The sequence below is a fragment of the Oenanthe melanoleuca genome, chromosome 13, assembly GCF_029582105.1.
Source record: "Oenanthe melanoleuca isolate GR-GAL-2019-014 chromosome 13, OMel1.0, whole genome shotgun sequence".
Classification (NCBI taxonomy): domain Eukaryota; kingdom Metazoa; phylum Chordata; class Aves; order Passeriformes; family Muscicapidae; genus Oenanthe; species Oenanthe melanoleuca.
Genome location: NC_079347.1, coordinates 12,240,079 through 12,256,745, shown reverse-complemented (window position 1 = coordinate 12,256,745; position 16,667 = coordinate 12,240,079). Strand labels below are relative to the sequence as shown.

Sequence of the window (16,667 nt, the reverse complement as noted above, 5' to 3'; positions counted from 1 at the left end):
TCAGTGTGGCACCATTTTGGGGCTGCAGAGCTCCTGGCAGCAGCATGCCCCGTCTAAAGGCAACTGGGTATCCCACTCCTAGAGGTTGCTGCTCTAAAAAATGTCTCTTAGTTACTGACTTTTTATTCCTGGTTGTCTCTATGGAGAAAGCTCTGGTAAAGCATCTCTGCCACCTCTCTCCATTAAAGATTCTGGTATGGGTAGAGTAAAAGACCCACTTGGGTCTGACCTCCTGATTTCACTAAACCCAAACACAAAAACACCCCCTCATTTATCCTCAGTTTCTACCTTTGGCTTCAGTTTTACATTATGGTTAATTGGCCTTAAAATGGTCAATTTTCAGTTTTAACAATTAAAGCACAGACTTTGTGTTGCCAAAGCTTGTCTGAGCCCTCGCTGCAGAAAGCATCTTTGCAGAACTTGTCTCCTTGAACATTGAAACTGTCAGCCCCAATTATCCGCATTGCTTCAGCTGAATGGGTTTCCTTCCTCCCAGCCAGCAGCAATATTTTGTTACTGTCTCTGAAATACAAACTGCATCCCGAGTTAGGAGCAGCCGTTTTCCAAAGCGCCGCTTTTGCCGTCGCTGTGGATTTGCCTCTCGAGCTGCCATTGAGATGCTCAGCCCTTGGCAAAGCGCTCCCCGAAGGTGAGTGGGAGCTGCATCGGTGCCTCTGCCTTCATGCTCTGCCTTCTGCCTTGCAGAGAAGCCTGAGCTGGACGAGATCACCCTGGAGCGAGTGCTGGAGGAGCTGGAGACCATGTGCTACGAGAACATGAACATGGCCATCGAGACCGAGGAGGGCTTGGGCATCGAGTACGACGAGGACGTGGTGTGCGACGTGTGCCGCTCGCCGGAGGGCGAGGACGGCAACGAGATGGTGTTCTGTGACAAGTGCAACGTCTGCGTGCACCAGGTGAGCCTGGCTGCGGGGTGGGCTGCCAGTGCTTGGCTCTGCTCATCACACTCTGGTGCCCTCCCACTCTGGGTGCCTCCCTTCCCCTGGGCTGCTCATCACTCTGTCCTTGTGGATCTCAAGTGAAGCTCCAGAGGAGTGGGGATAGCAGTGGGCTCTTGGATAGCTGGCAGACAGCAAACTTGCTTTTCTTACTCTCTTACCCCCAGCCATTTATAAAGGCCCACAGAAACACACAGCCAGAGGCTGCAGCGCCCTCTCCTCCTTATTCTCTGGTCTCTGTGGTGTTTTATATCTCCTCATCCTTTAATACGCTTATTCTTCTTTACCCCATGTATTGAGCTCCAGTGGGATCTTTAGCACCCTCAAGTGACCAGCACTGTGTGCCAGCCTTGGCTGGTGGCTGGGTGGGATGTGGGTCTGCAGTCCTGTGCTCACCAGATGGGTAGGCTTGCACAGGCCCCCCAGCTTCCTCCTCCTCTGCTTTATTTGGGGAGTGGTTGGACCTTCCAGCTCCACCACTGCAGTCTCCCATCACAGGGTTTCTGTCCCAGCTTCCCCACTCTGTGAGCGTGGGATTTCATTTTATTTTGCTGCCTGGAGGAAAATAATTTTATTTTTAGAATTGAATGCAAATGTTTCAGGCTCTTGCTGGGGGGAGTCTGTGGGCCTTCTGCTTTTGGGGAAACCTTGAAAAGGGGAAGGCAGCCAGGTGAGGGTCTCCCGAGTCCCTTGTGGACCCAGGGAGGTTTTACTGGTCGTGCTTCAAGGGAAAGTGCTGTATGGTGCTGGGATGGCAGCAGCAGCACCTGGGCTTCACCCTCTGTGCAAACGATTTTGGGTTTTTTTAAGTTCTAAAGAGAGCCATTTGCTCATCTTTTGGGCAGCTTTTCCATCAGTGCTTCCTGGAGGTGGGAGAGCACTGGAGATATCTATAGTTGTGGGAGGTGGGTGTTTTGAATGGTTTCCATCAGTGAATCAGATTCCACAAAATACCAGAATGATTCAGGGTTGGGTTCTTTTTTAACAAGCCCAAGTGGCAATGTCAGGCTGTGAGCTGACATGAGCCACAGCAGGGACTCAGGGGGAGCTGTGGGCTCCACTTTAAGCAGCAGCCCCAGTGCTGCAGAAGGGGATGTAGCAGCCTGGATTTCAAGGCTTTTGAAAGAAAAGAGGGATTTTCACTTGTTTTTAGGGAGCAAAGTCCAGCCCTAAGCCCTGTGCCAGCCCATAAGCTGCCTGTGATTTAATCTCTGCCCCAATTTACACCCTGAGCCACAAAGTCCAGAGACACAGTGCAGGGTGTTACGTGGCATCATGGTTATCTAACCTGCACCAGGTCCAAAACCTGCTGGGAATGACACTTTCCTGGGGGCATATAGGTACTGGTGCCATGGGATCCTCCAGAGCCATGCTTTGTCCTCCTGCATCCCATTGGGAAGGGGCTCAAGACACATGGTGGTGGGTTATGGTGCCAGGTACTCACTTCATCTGCATAACACAAGACATGAGGCTTGCTATTATTTAATTCTTAGGAAGTGAAACTTTCAGAAAGCACATGCATTTGTCCTTTTAAAGTTGTCAGCAAGGTGGAACTGTGCTCCCCGCTGCTAAATCACAGTTCATTGCTCTCACAGTGACAACATCACACTTCTGTTTAGCATGGGAATGACCCACCTAGTTTCCAGCCACCATGCCATGGGCCTGTCATCACTGAATTCCCTTTCCCTGGTGTGGGCACGTGGCTGAACCCGCCCTCTGTTCCATGCACCACACCAAGCTTGTCTATGGCTTGGCATCCTCCCTGATTTTTTGGCATCTTGTTCTCAGTGATGTTGCACCCCAGATAGATGTAGCAATAAAAATAGCTATGCTGCTCCTATGCAGCATTCCTCTGGCTTCATGTTTCTGGAGCAGCTTCTGCTTGGTACTGGACTTGGAAGAGTGTGTTTAGCTGATAATGCACCTTGATTCTAGAGCTGCTCCTTGTCTGGCACAGAAGCCCTGTATTTGCTTCTCAGGAGCAGAATTGCACCTTCAGCTGCTCTAAAATCACTAGAAATAAATAACCAAGATCCAAGGGTCTGCTAGAGATGGGCACCTGGTCATAATTCCTGCTTTCCCCTGGATTTTGAGATGAGCCTGCCAGTTCATTCTGCTGCTAGTACATACCAGACTGATTCTTGACTGGTACTCAATCACATGTTTTATAAAACTGTGTTCCAGAAATTATTTATCTATGAGATTTGGAGGCACTGTCAAACACACAGTTAAGTCTCTTTGAACTGTGTAGTCTCAAAGCAATAATATTTCCTCTCTTAATTCCTTGTTATCTCAATAACCTGTTCACAAAGTGGCTTTTTCCACTTGGAAACCACTATCAGAGTCAGTTTGTGATTTGGGGCAACCTAAAGTCGCACTGTAGTCTGTTCTGGGCCACTAAAGACTGATGATGTACTTCTGCCACACTCACACATCTCCATGTGCCCCCTGTGTTCCTGTCCCCACCCCAGCACTCTCACTTGTGGTGACAGTGACCTGCAGCAGTAGGAGAAAAAGCTGTTCTTTTTGGGGGTAAACTTCAACAAGTGGAGCTGGTGAATGCCTGGGCTCAATTTGCAGCCTGAGTGCTGGGGGTTCTTGTCAGCACTGGCTGTTTGCCTTCTGCAGGGATGTCAGAGCAGCCAGATGCAGAATTAATTACATCTCCTCACTTTAAACAGGGACACAGCCCTGTGTTAGTGCCCAAGGCAGTGTGTCGCCCTCTGAAAACCCTTTAAATGTGAGTTATCAGGACCTTCCAGTTAAAACCTGTCTGGTTTTAGTAGTAGCTGTTTAATACAGTCATAAATTATGGTCAAAGTGGAAAGTATTTATCATTATATGATATGGCTTATCATTTGGCTCTTCCCCAAGTACGGAAGGGAAATATTTATGGAACACTTTGGCTTCTTGGTGTCCTGCATAACCACAGCAGGTCAGGGAGCTCCATATGCAGCCTGAGACCTTCATTTCTCACTCTTGGCTGGAGACTTGTCTGTGCCCTCTTTAGATGTGTTGTCCTAAGATTTATTACCCTTTTTGGTTCCTCCTGTCTCATTTACATTTTTGACTATTGGCTTCCCCTTTTTACCTTCCCATAGTTATTTTTGCTTCCCCCTTGGGTTGTGCTGGGTCTGTAACCAGTGTGGTTACAGACAGAACTTTCTCAATCATGGGCTTGTGGCTTTTCAGCCCTCAGTAACCTCAGAAGATGTCTCTGCACAGCATTTCTTGTCCGAGTCATCGTGGGTCAGGAGTGGGCAGGGCATGAGCAGGCAGATGTCTGCACTGAGGATCTGCTGCTGGTGAGGGCTCTGCCCACCCCCAGCCTGGAGCCAGACAGGTGCTTGGCATGATGCATAGCACGTTTTTGTACTTAGATTTTAATTAAAACCCAGGACACACTGATCTGCCATGAGCATCCATGTGAAAACAGGGAAGGTAGTAAGGAAGAACTTAAGCTCCCTGTGTGTGGCTTTAGTGTTGAGTCTGCTGTTTATTGGGGTGCAGTGGCAGTGATAAAGGTGGGAGTGACAGAGGAGATCTGGGAGGATGCTCATCCTGCACTGCTGGATTAACCCTTTGTCTTGGTTTGAAAGACAGGTGTTTGTTAAGAAATGCAGGAGCCTCTCTTGAAATGGACAATGTAAACTCCCTCCCTCCAAATTACTATAATTTTGAAATTAAGGAGCTCTCAGGCAAAGATATGGGGATAGGAATAACAGTTCTTTACTAGGAAAAAAAATAAAACTACAGTAATAAAAAAAAAACAAACAAAAAAACCAAAACAACAACAACAAAAAAAACCTAAAACAGTGACAGAGTCAGAATACAACCTGACACCTAATCAGTCAGGGTATTGGTAGCAGTCTGATTAAATGGTGGCTGCATCTTCCTGCAGTGACAGATGTGGTGCAGCTGAAGCAGTGCTCCTGTAGAAGGGGCAGTTTTCTTTCAGAGGTCCAGCAATGATGTAGAAGGGTCTGGTTTTCCTCTGGAATCCAGGGGGAAAAGTTCCAAATCTCAGTTTTTATCTAGGTAGGAAAGGCTTGGCTCCTCTCCCTGGCTGGAGCATCTCCCAATGGGATGATGTAATTTTATCAGTCATGCACTGGGACTCAATGGCCCATTAACAGGAGATATCTCCCTGCAGGAAGGATAGGCTGTGGAAAAGATAAAGAACACTGCTGCCCCTGGTTTTTAACAGATGGTGATGGAATACATAACTTGTGTTACATTCTGCTTTGCAAGCCAAGACACCCTTGTCCCTGTGTCTCCCCAGGCGTGCTATGGCATCCTGAAGGTGCCCATTGGGAGCTGGCTGTGCCGGACCTGTGCCCTCGGGGTGCAGCCCAAGTGTCTGCTGTGCCCCAAGAGGGGGGGAGCGCTGAAGCCCACCCGGAGCGGGACGAAATGGGTCCACGTTAGCTGTGCCTTATGGATACCTGAAGTAAGATGTTTTCCATCCTCCTCCTGGCATGTGGGTGGGCACAGTCCTGGTTTCAGGTCTTGGCCCAGGGTGTTCCTTAGTGGTGTAAAGAACAAATGCAGTTTGGCTCGTCAAGCTGTGCCAGAGCTGCAATGCCAGCATTATCACACCGTGTGTTTAATTAGCAGCCAAGGGGCACCCAGTTAAGGGAGAACAGAGAATTGGGGTGCAAGGTCAATTGGGGTGCAAGGAGGTAGGGGACATACCTTTGAGCAGAGTAAAGCTGATTTCATATGCCCATCTGAGATACGCCTCAGATGAGGAATTAATGCAGAGGAAAAAACCAACATAAATTTTTCCTTCTGTATCTTCCAGATTTTTTTCTGGTTTTGGGGGTTTGGGTTTTCTTCCAAATTACACCTGATCCAGAGGGATAAGAAATATAATCCATCCCTCATTCAGACTTCCACAGACACCTCCTTACAAGAGATTTGGGACCATAGCCTATATTTACAACTTGTCTTCTATCTTGTGGCCAGGTTAGCATTGGATGTCCTGAAAAAATGGAACCCATTACGAAGATCTCCCATATCCCAGCAAGCAGATGGGCTTTGTCCTGCAGCCTCTGCAAGGAGTGCACTGGGACATGCATTCAGGTATGTAACTGAAGAAATTCAGACCTCCAGGGTTGTACCTGTATTAGCCACTGGAGAGTCTTAAGATGCTAAAGGACATGGTCTGAATGACACTTATTTCTGTTCTGAGTAAACTTAATGACAAGAGCCTGTCAGGCATATCAGATGTTTGCAATCATTTAATACACTGAGTGCTAGAAATCTAGATGAACTTTCTTTGTATAACACGGTGGTGTTGCTGTAGTGACGCTGATTGCTGGGACTGCAAATGACCTTGCTTTAGATCAGAAACCTCCAGGAGAAGGGCTTTGTGAGGCTGCCAGGAAGGTGAGATGCTCATGGGATACATAATGCAAGTATTTCACAAACCTTAGGACAGCCTTTCAGTTGTGGGGATATCAGGGTTGGATAGTCCTCAGTGACCTGCTGGCTCAGAAGATAAAGTACTTATCACATATTACATTTCCACATTTTCTGTTTTGCCACACCTATACAAACCACTGCAGATGCCTGATTGCCTGCCCTCCCCACAGCAGGAGAGACAGACATTGCCTTTGCAGATAGACAGCAGGATTCTCCAGGCTTTTCCATTGCAAAAGTGGGACATAGCTTCCCACGCCATGATCTCTGTTCTTGGGGAACATCTAAAATGTAGCACTCTTGGTGTGAGGGCATTTGGGGAGCCCTGCTGAACCCCTCCTTCCACCTGCTTGTCCAGTGTGATGTCCTGGTGGTCCCAGAGGATAGACAGCTTTGAAAAATTGAGAGAAATTTAGGAATGTGTCCCTGTCCTAAGTGATCAGCTCCTAACCTCAGCAGGAGCTGCATGGTGGAGGTCAGTGTTTGCAGCAGTGACCATGGACCAGGAGCTGCTGGCTGGTGGCAGAAGAATAGCAGGGATAGGAGCTCTGCAGGCTCTCCTGTGTTTGTGCTGTCATCTTGGATTTAATACCTTAAAGGCAGCTATTTAAAAGTAATCCTCATAGTTTGAAATGAAATCTCACAATACTTCTTTAAATCTGTCGTATTGACTCATTTTTTTGATGGCTCTGGGTGCTTATTCACCCTGCCAGATGGAGATACTGTGTCAGAATGGCAACTGCTTTCAAAGAACAAAGGGGCAGGGAAGGAAGCAAACAGGCTTGGCAGCATCAAAAAGAATTCAGTGTGTCTCAGGCTTCATCCTCTTAGTGCCATCATGACATGGGAGCTGTGAGATCCCAGGAACTGAATGGATTTGCATTAAAGGTCACTTGAGATGGAACAGGAGCCTTGCTGCCTCATGTGCTGGCAGCTCATGGTTTGTAAGTCCTCATGAGATTGCCACTGGAGCATTTGCCGAGGCCACCCTGCCATGTGCAGGATGGTTTTGCTTCAAGGAAAAGGGGGAGAAGTGATAAAAAAGCAGGCAGTGCCTTTATTTAAAAATTTATGGGGTAAATTAACACCCATAGGTAAATAAATACACTTTGTACTCATCCATGGTACAGAGCTCTGTTTGAAAAGCTTATGTTTATGGAGCATATTTTGTGGAGCATATTTTATGAACATATTTTTGCTAGTGCCTGTTTATACAGGTGGGATCTACCCTTGTCAGCATTTTGGGTTTGTGGCCCAGCTCTGAAAGGAGGATGTTGTTTTCTGCAAAAGCACTGGGTGTTTGTTCCTGGCAGCAGCAATCAGGTGCTGCAGGTGGGCAGATCTGCAGAAGGAAGGAAGTTGCTTCCAGGAGGGGGTTTTCCAAGTGGCCAGGAGGGTTTTATGAAAGCTGGGGAAGTAGAAGACTGTCATCCCAGCAGGGCATCTCAGAGGCAGCTTGAGAAAACACCCACCTCAGCCACATTTGCAGAGACAAACACAAGAAGTCTTTGTAGGGAGCTCTGTGTGTGGAAGTGTTTTTCCCCATCCAAATTTGACCATTAAAAGGGAGAAACTTAGAAAAGCCTGAGGAGAGGCTCCCAACTGCTGTCCATGCCTTTGCCCTTGCTGCTGCATGTAACTCAGCCCTTGCTTTCTGGTACAGAGTTGTGAGCCCAGTGTCACTTGGTGGGACTGGAACTGAGCCTAAACTACTGGATGCTGTGTAGGGATGCAGCTCTGGAGACACCCTTTGCCTGACTCCTGTTAAGGGGAGGTCATTGCTTCATGGTGGTTCTTGTGGTCAGACATCAGGAGATGCCAGAGAGCTCAAGAATGCAGGAGGAATTTTCTTGTTTGCATTTCTGAGATGAAAAAGAGAGTGCCAGGAGCCAGGCTGTGGTGCAGCCTGAGTCCTGACCATGTGTTTTTGGAACTCTGCTCCCTCCTTGCTTCTCAGAGCAACTGGAAGAGCTCACTGAGGCAGCACAGAATGCCAGGGCTCTCTTAGTTGCTGGCAAGCTTCTCCAAAGGGCACAATCTTTGCTGTCATCATCTTCCAGCTTTCCTTTTGTTGTTGCTTTTTGTAGAAAAAGTCCTTGGAGCTGTCCTTCCATCACTCCCCCATTCATCATCACTTCTCTGCCAGCTGCTGCCTGCTTGCATTAAGCAAGCAGTGCCACTGGTCCTCATCCACTGGGGTTACTGGTGGTTCCCAAAGCTGTCTTCTGCCTGTAGTCCTGAAAATGCAGCATGTGGCATCAGGGATAAGAGCAGAGTGTGTTGCCCAGTCCCATCCATCCTCTGTCCCACATTCTCCAAGGAGCCTGTGAGGCTGAAATTGCCTTTTTTAGCTGAGAAGCTCTACCAGGCTCCAGACCATCTGTGGTCACGAGAAATCACATGGTAGTTTGTTAAGGATGCAGAAGTGTTGTGTCTGATGGCTTGGCAGGTGTTCAGCACCGGTAATTAATTTTTCCTTCCTGAGCTCCCCTGGCAGGTCTGCTGGAGGAGCCGCTTCCTTCCGCTCAGCCCAAACTGCAGCCCAGCACCACTGCAGGCTGCTCAGCTTCTGTTTGAATGCCCTTGGCAACCAAAATCATCTCTCTGTTTCTTCCCAGTAAGAGTGATTTTAGGACTAAGAGCCCACATTAAATCTCTGGGGCAGTTTTTACTCTCTCTCTCAGAATTTTGTTTGGAAATGGATTTGCCTGGATAAGCAAAGTGTGCTGAAATTCTTGAATGAAAGGTGCTGTAAGTTACTGAAGCACAATCAATAGCAGAGCAGGGACTGCTCCAGTTTTTTGAGGCTGGTTTATTCTGTGTGGCTGATCCCTCCCTTCCGCCACAAGTGGCTTCATTCCAGCACCATTCTGGGATGGATCAATATGTTTTTATTGTTAGTTTGTCCAGGGTCCCTCAGTGACTGTGGCTGACCAGGTATCTTTCTTTGTTGCCCTGTCAGCTGAGCTGCCTAATTATTTTCTGTTTGTGTTTTGGGCACGGTTTCTGACAAGTGCTGCTTGCCATCTGTTGGAGTAGAGAGATCCAGGATGAGTGTCACTGGATTTGCTTTATTCCTAAGGTGGTGTGATGGTCATTCCTGTTAACAGGATACTGTCCTGGCAGAAGACAGGGGCGTGTTTTTAATGCTGTTTTAGCACTGATGGCAGAAACAGAAGGGAAGGGACAGCACCGTGTGTGCTTTAAAAGCCAGCGTGTGATATGCTGACTACCCCGAGTAAATCTGGAAGCTGCAAATCAGGCTGGGCTCCCTCTGTCCCTCCTTCCTTTCCAAAAATAAACACTTGGGAATGGAGATGGTGCTTCAGCTGCATGTGTGGCTGTGACAGGGCTTGTCCCAGGGGATGGCCAGGGTGGCAGAGCAGGCACCCTCTGCCCGTGATGGTGGTGAGAGCTGGCACAGGGAGCATCAGTAGGTCCCTCATAATGCCACAAGCAAGTGCCAGCAGCATAGCAGGAGTGGAGTTTTGCAAGTTACCAGATATTTTTGTGAATTTCAGACTGAAATTAGGACCAAATGGCCATTTTTAAACAGGATAAGCACGATGTCAGAGTTCAAAATCCACTTGCTTGTGGTGTCTGCCAGTTAGTGCCCAGCACTGCTGCCAGAGCCATGCTGGTACAGCCAGAGCTGCAACCAGCCCTTCCCACTGCTTTCTGAGGCTTTGGAGCAGGGCCTGGAGAGTTTTGGAAGTGTAGGATTTGGACAATGCTTGCTTATGCCTTTCTTGGTCCTGGCAGCTTCTTGATCACCAGCAGACTCATAAAAAAAGTGAAGGAAGAATATCTAAAAGCAGCAACGTCAAAAGTTACCCCTTGGTGCCTGAGCAGGATTCAGGGCTGATTAATCCTGGGGTCCATCAGCCCTGGGATGGGATGATGATAAAAAGCTGTAAAACTTCTGTTGCTCAACTACTATCAGAATATATTTTTCTTTTTGAGAATTAAGGTGCAGCAGAGCCCCAGTAAAACTGAATGGTTTGTTATCAACATTCAGGAAATTTCACATGCCTCCACCTGGTCCTTCAGGCCACAAGTGCATCTTCATCCCCCACAAGAACTATTCTTCTGTTAATGTCAAAGTAGTGCTTGCAGTAATAGCCCACTTAAAATGTCTCATGATTGCAGTTTAACTGGTCACTAGCGTCTGGAATAGACTGATTTCTAATGGATTGTGGTTGAAATAATTACCTGATACTTTGAGCCATTAAAAGCAGTTAATGAATAGAGGGGGAGAAGGTGCTGACATGGACATGAGCACAGTGCTGACTGGTGGGAGTTCCTCTGTGGGACACCAGGCTGAGATTTGTTGCCTGTGGGATCCAAAGTAATTTAAGCCTGAGATAAGTTAGGAAAATAATTTTAAAAATTGATCTGATGCAAGTTGACAGCATCATAGCCACTGTACAAGTTCTAAAGCATTCATTTTGTATGTTCTGCTCCAGTTGCATTTTTCTTTCTTTTTTAAATGGAGCAAGTTAGAGGCTGTGTAATTTCCTGAGGAGGAAGGCATTTAGGAGCATTGGCTGCTTCTTAGATCCCATGTTCACTCCTAAACCTTGCCACATTCTGTATGCTTCCAGTAAAAATGACATATTGGCTTTAGATGGGTAACAGAGGGGGAGTAGCTTGAGGGTGAAATACAGGTGAGCATTTCTCCATCAGGAGAAGTCCACTGGCAGTCTGGGAGCATCCCATTGTCCTGTGCTGTTCTTTAGCTTTTGACACGTCTTGTTGGAAGAGCCGTTGGAAGCTTCTGGTTACGGTAGGTGAGAGATGAGCAAGGCTCATTCCAGAGGTGGATTAAAAAAGGGCAGGTGGGAAAATGTCACCTGTTGAACCCTGGGATTCTTCTGCTTGTGTTTGGGTGTTGGGCCATTGGGTCTCTGGGGCAGTGTAGGAGTTCCTCCGTCAGGAATTCCTGTTGTGGAGCTTGCGTCGCTCCGTGGCAGCGTCTCCCTGCTGGTGTCCCGGGTTTGTGCGTGCCCTGTGCCCGCAGTGCTGCTGGCTGTCCCTGGCCTGCTGTGTCCTGAGCCCTGTCCTTGTCCTGCAGTGCTCCATGCCCGCCTGCGTCACCGCGTTCCACGTCACCTGCGCCTTCGACCACAACCTGGACATGCGGACCATCCTGGCAGACAACGACGAGGTCAAGTTCAAGTCCTTCTGCCTCGAGCACAGCACCGGGGCCACCAAACTGCCCGAGGAGGCACGGACAGAGCCCGACCAAGCCCAGCTGGACTTGGAGAAGGTCACGCTGCGGAAGCAGAAGCTCCAGCAGCTGGAGGAGGACTTCTATGAGCTCGTGAAGCCTTCAGAGGTGGCAGAGAACCTTGACTTAAGTGAATCTCTGGTGGATTTTGTCTACCAGTACTGGAAGCTGAAGAGGAAAGCAAACTCCAACAAACCGCTGCTGACACCAAAAACGGATGAAGTGGACAACTTGGCTCAGCAAGAGCAGGATGTTCTCTACCGACGCTTAAAGCTCTTCATGCACCTCAGGCAAGACCTGGAGAGGGTGAGTACAGCTTCTCCTTCAGTGGTGCCCCTGTATGCTCCAGCAGGGCTGCTGGCACCACAGACAGCACAAGCCCTGTTCCTCCTGACTCAGTTTGACTCCCCTGACTGTTTTGTTCTTTCATCTTCATTCAGAAACACAGCAGTGCTCGGTGTGTGTACATCATCACTGCCAAAACACTGACATTGATGGAATAAGTTGGTGTTCATCTCAGCCAGGGGTTCAAAAGAACAAATGTCTGCAGGGAGAGGTGCCTTGGCAGGGCTGGGTGGATGGGAGGCAGAGGATGCTGCAGCTTATGTCCACTAAATAGCTTCAAACCACAAAATTATCCTGTGTTGCCTCTCAGATGCTTTGCAGCAGCAAGGCGTGGGAACACATCATTATTTACTTACATTAAACATCAAAGATGAGTGAAAGGCAGAGTGAGAGCAGGGCCAGTGGGACTGAGCATCCCCTGCCCTGCTGCAGCCAAAAGTGGGTCAGCTCCTCAGGGAGCTGGCAGAGAGTGCCAGGCCAGAGGATGCAGACAGAGGATGCAGGCACCTGATGCTCCCAGTGGTGCAGGACATGATGCTCCCAACCACAGCAGAGGAAGCAGCAGCCTCCACAGCAGCTTTTTGGGTGAGAGGGAGCATTGGTGGAGCAGCAGTGCCCAGATGGTGCCAGAGCTCCCTGGGCAGGGCTTGCTGCCACTCCGTGCAGCTGCCTGTGGGTTTGGCTGTCATGGCTGCACAGGGGGCATGAGCAGGGATGGGGCAGAGGCTGGAGAGGAGGAGCAGCTGTGAAGGTGGGAAGCTGTGAGAGGAAGAAGCACAGGGGAAGAAGAACACATAGAACCTGAGGGGAGATGGCAGAGAGGGGACAGGTGCAGTAGTGCTGCTGCTGGGGAGGCACATGGGCACAGCACACAGCAGCAGTGGGACAGGGACAGGCAGGGCAGGGATGCTTGGCATGCACAGCCCAAACTCCTTCTCCTCCTTTGCTTAAGACCCAAGCCCTGCCTGGTCCCCTCTCTCCTGTTCCTTCCACAGGGGTGAATCCATTGCCCTTGTCCAGGTCCCTCTTAGACCCCCCACCCACAGTGCAAAAACCATGGAAAGGCTTAGAGAGTCTCTAGGAACAAGGGAGAAAGCAGGAAAGTAGGATTGCTCTGAGCTGGTGGAAGTGCTGCTGCAGTTTCCTGAGCAGGGGCTGAGGGTGCTGTAGGTGATGTGCTGTTCCCTGGGAGGTGAAGGTGGTGGGGATGCTGCCCCTGCATGTTCCTGAACCCCCTCTTCAAGCTGCTCTGGATCTGTGGCATAACTGAAGCTGTGGGGAGAAAGGCAGTGTGGGTGGGCACTGTGTTCATGTCCAGGTGGGGGTTCAGCTTTGGACCAGCCTGCCCTGGTCCCTTGCTGCACCCACGTCCTGTGTGGATCTTGAGCCTGAGAACCTTCTTATGTGTGAAAGTAGTTGGGTTTGAACCTATTGGTCTGTTTCCTGTGATCCTGTGGTCATCATTGTCATCCCTCTGCTAGTCTGTCCCCCCCTTTTTTCTGCCTTTACTTATCACATTTCCATCTCTGTGTTGGGCTGGGCTGGTGCTACCATTAGTGGGACCTTTAGTGCATCCAGCAACAGGCTGCATCTGCCTGGTCCGAGGGTGACAAGTTCAACTCACTTTTTCCCCTCATCTGCTCTATATTGTAAATCTAAGCCAGGCTGCTTTGCCCCCTGCTGCTTCCTCTTGTTCCCAGCTTGGCTTTTCCAGCAGCACTGAACCACTGTGCATCCCTGGATACCATGCTTTGCCCACGGCAGCTTCTCTTTGATTTCTTTGTGTCAAAACTACGTGTTTTACCAGATTTCTCATTTACCAGAGTTGCCTCCAGGCTTTATGGGGTGTGCCCATCAGCATTCAGCCTCTGCTTAGCAACTCCCTGCCAGGAGAGTTCACTGCCTGGCCCTGGAAGAGCTGTTTGTTTGTTCTGCTTCCAGGAGTGGAACAATAAACACCAGCTGGATCAAAGTCCAGTGCTCAGATGGGTGATGGAGGGTTAAATCCAATTGTGGGCAGAGCATCCCAGGTATCTGATCCTGCACCTGCAGGTCACAGCCACCCTGTTTCACTTGCAAATAGTGAGGAATCACATCGAATTGGGATCAGAGATGAGCAGCCTGAAAGGCTCTGAAGGCTTCCAGAGGATGTCCACAGGACGTCATCCTGGATTTTAGCAATTTCACCAATTAATCTGGCAGAAGTGATTTTGGGGCTGATAATGTTATAGGAATCCAGGAGCTGGGAGGGAGAAACCAAGAGCAGATGACATGGGCACAGCCAGAGTAATGGTGTTTCCCTCTGTCATTTCTTAATCCCTGACACTTCTGCACTTCACAGTGTCAGCAAATTAAAGCTATTACCTGGTTTTACCTGGGAATCCTAATACAGTCTCCCCATTTTATTTTTGGCCTTTTTTAACCATCTTTGCCTTTTAAAAAAGCTTTTTCCAAGGACTGTGTGTTTAAATTAGCTTTAACAAAAAGCTGTGGTTTCCAGACTTTCACACCAGCATCTAAACTTGGCTTGGGGAAGCAGCACTGGGTAGTGTTGAGCTGTGTAAGTGTGGGTAAATACCAGCAGTCTCTAAGCAAAGCTAAAGTAATGTTTTCTTCCAGGAATATCAAATCATAGAGAAGAGATACAGCCAAACTTTTGGAGAGTCAGGTTGCCAGAAGCAGTTGTTCTCTTCATAAAGAAATAGTTTGATGTTTTCTCCAATCCAGAAAGAAAAAAAAGTGAGCATAGTAAAATACACTATATAACTACCTGCCTTGTATTTACAGCTAGGGATTCAACAATAAAAAAAAGAGCATCTTTTCCTCCTTTTTTCCTGAACATTCCCAAATGTCTGAAGTGAGACAGTATTAGGGGTTGGCTGCAGGACAACTGGTGGCTGTACAGCCTTTGGTGGCTGTACAAAGTAAGTGTGGGATGATGTCCTGGCTTGCTCTGTCATTGTGAGAGGCACAAAGGCTCCTGTCCTCAAAGCCTGGAAATACTCTCTGCAGAGAAGGGTTTGAGCATGAGGAGGGGCAGGAATGTGAGACATCAGGGTCACACGTGAGTGAGGACACAGCTGTGTGCATGTTCCTCTGTTCAGGCTAACTCCTCCCTACCTCTTACAGGCAGCTTTGCTCTGTCAGAGCATCAGAAAGCTGAGTAAATGCTGTCAAATCATGTTAGCTGCTATTAGCATTTTCTGCTCTGCAGCTGAAAGCCTCTGCTTGCTCCAAAAGCCTTGATGTCCATTGTGGCAGCACTGCCAAAACCTGGCTCTCCAGCCACCCTTACATGGGGCTGGCAGAAGCATGGCACTGAAATTCATCAAGTGCCTGGTGCTAGGAGTTACCAGCAACAGCTCTGTCATCTTGTGCTGCTGGGGATGTTTATCACCAGCAGGGTTTAGCTGCTGCTGCACTGGCTCACATGAGCAGTTATATTTTGTGCTTTGCTGTTTATGTTTAGAGCTTCAGATAGTCATAGAATGGGTTGAGTTGGGTTGGAAGGGACTTTAAAAGAACATTTTCCGACTCCCATTGGCCCAGTTAATGAAAGTTCTTGAACTGGGACAAAATGCACCAGTGATTTGCAGGTAGATGTGGAGGGCCATATTTGAGGTAGAGGACTGCTTCTGCTGCTGGCCTGCATCAGCATCACCAGGGTATTTTGCTGTATTTTCTATGATTTTTCCTGGTACCTGCTTTAGGGCAGTTCTGTAAGGCTCTGACATCCCCATCCCATCTCAGCCCCTTCCCTGCACTGGCTGTGGGAAGAGGGTTTATCCCTCCTTGCAAGGGGTGCAATGTGTGGATGAGAACCAGTGCATTGACTCAGGGCACCAAGCTGCTTGATAGAATTTGGCATATTTTTGGTGCAGGGGACCATGTTAGGTGTGAACAGGACATGGCTGATGCAGCTGCTGGGCCAAGCACAGTGGTTGGTGCTGTACCTTTGCATGACTGTGTAATTAATGCTCCTTCTGCAGCATCTTCCCAGACTTCCAGTGCCCATGCTGAAGAAGGCAGCCAGCCTTCCTTCCCCATCATGGGGTCCTGGCTGTTTGGAGCTAGGACAGAGACTTTTAGGCTTGGAATTATTCACTGTGTGGTTTTTTCCATCTGCATCACACAGTTTGGATCAAGAGTCCTCACTGCTAGCCCTGGTCACCCAGGGGGCCATGGTGGGAGTGCAGCACAGATGACAGTGGGGTGAAAAGCATCAAATCCCAGGGAGTGGGGATTTCCCTGGGCAGCAGGAGCAGCAACAAAACTTGAAGGGACCTGCTTTGACCCTGCCTAAACCAGACACTGTTCATTGTGTTTCTGTAGGTTAGAAATCTCTGTTACATGGTGACGAGACGGGAGAAAATGAAACACACCATTTGTAAACTGCAGGAGCAGATCTTCCATCTCCAGATGAAGCTTATTGAGAACGATCTTTACCCAGGTCAGTACCACAGAGCTTGTTCTCACACTGTCCTCACTGAAGCCAAGTTGTGTGCCCCAGCTCCCCTCACCATGGAAGGCAGAGCTGCCCCCTCCCCTGATACATTATTTTGGCACTGTTCATATATTGACTCAGAAACACTCAGTAAAGCCAGACTCTGGGTGATTGGAGTGCTGGAGCTATTGGTTTTCACAGATCCCTCTTGATCCTCCCCTTCCAGGGGAATCAGTCAGAAGGACCAAGCATTGCTTAGGTGGGG

General features: G+C 48.7%; 1 protein-coding gene across 2 annotated transcripts in view; it reads left to right on the top strand.

Moving 5' to 3' along the window:
• The window catches only part of JADE2 (jade family PHD finger 2), a 72,726-nt gene that overhangs the window by 45,576 nt on the left and 10,483 nt on the right, over nucleotides 1–16,667 (top strand). For both annotated transcript variants that reach the window (XM_056502206.1, XM_056502207.1), the window contains exons 6-10: nucleotides 706–917; nucleotides 5,242–5,409; nucleotides 5,928–6,044; nucleotides 11,458–11,919; nucleotides 16,291–16,408. In XM_056502206.1, coding sequence (XP_056358181.1) covers nucleotides 706–917; nucleotides 5,242–5,409; nucleotides 5,928–6,044; nucleotides 11,458–11,919; nucleotides 16,291–16,408 — 1,077 coding nt within the window. The remainder of the gene's footprint in view (nucleotides 1–705; nucleotides 918–5,241; nucleotides 5,410–5,927; nucleotides 6,045–11,457; nucleotides 11,920–16,290; nucleotides 16,409–16,667) is intronic.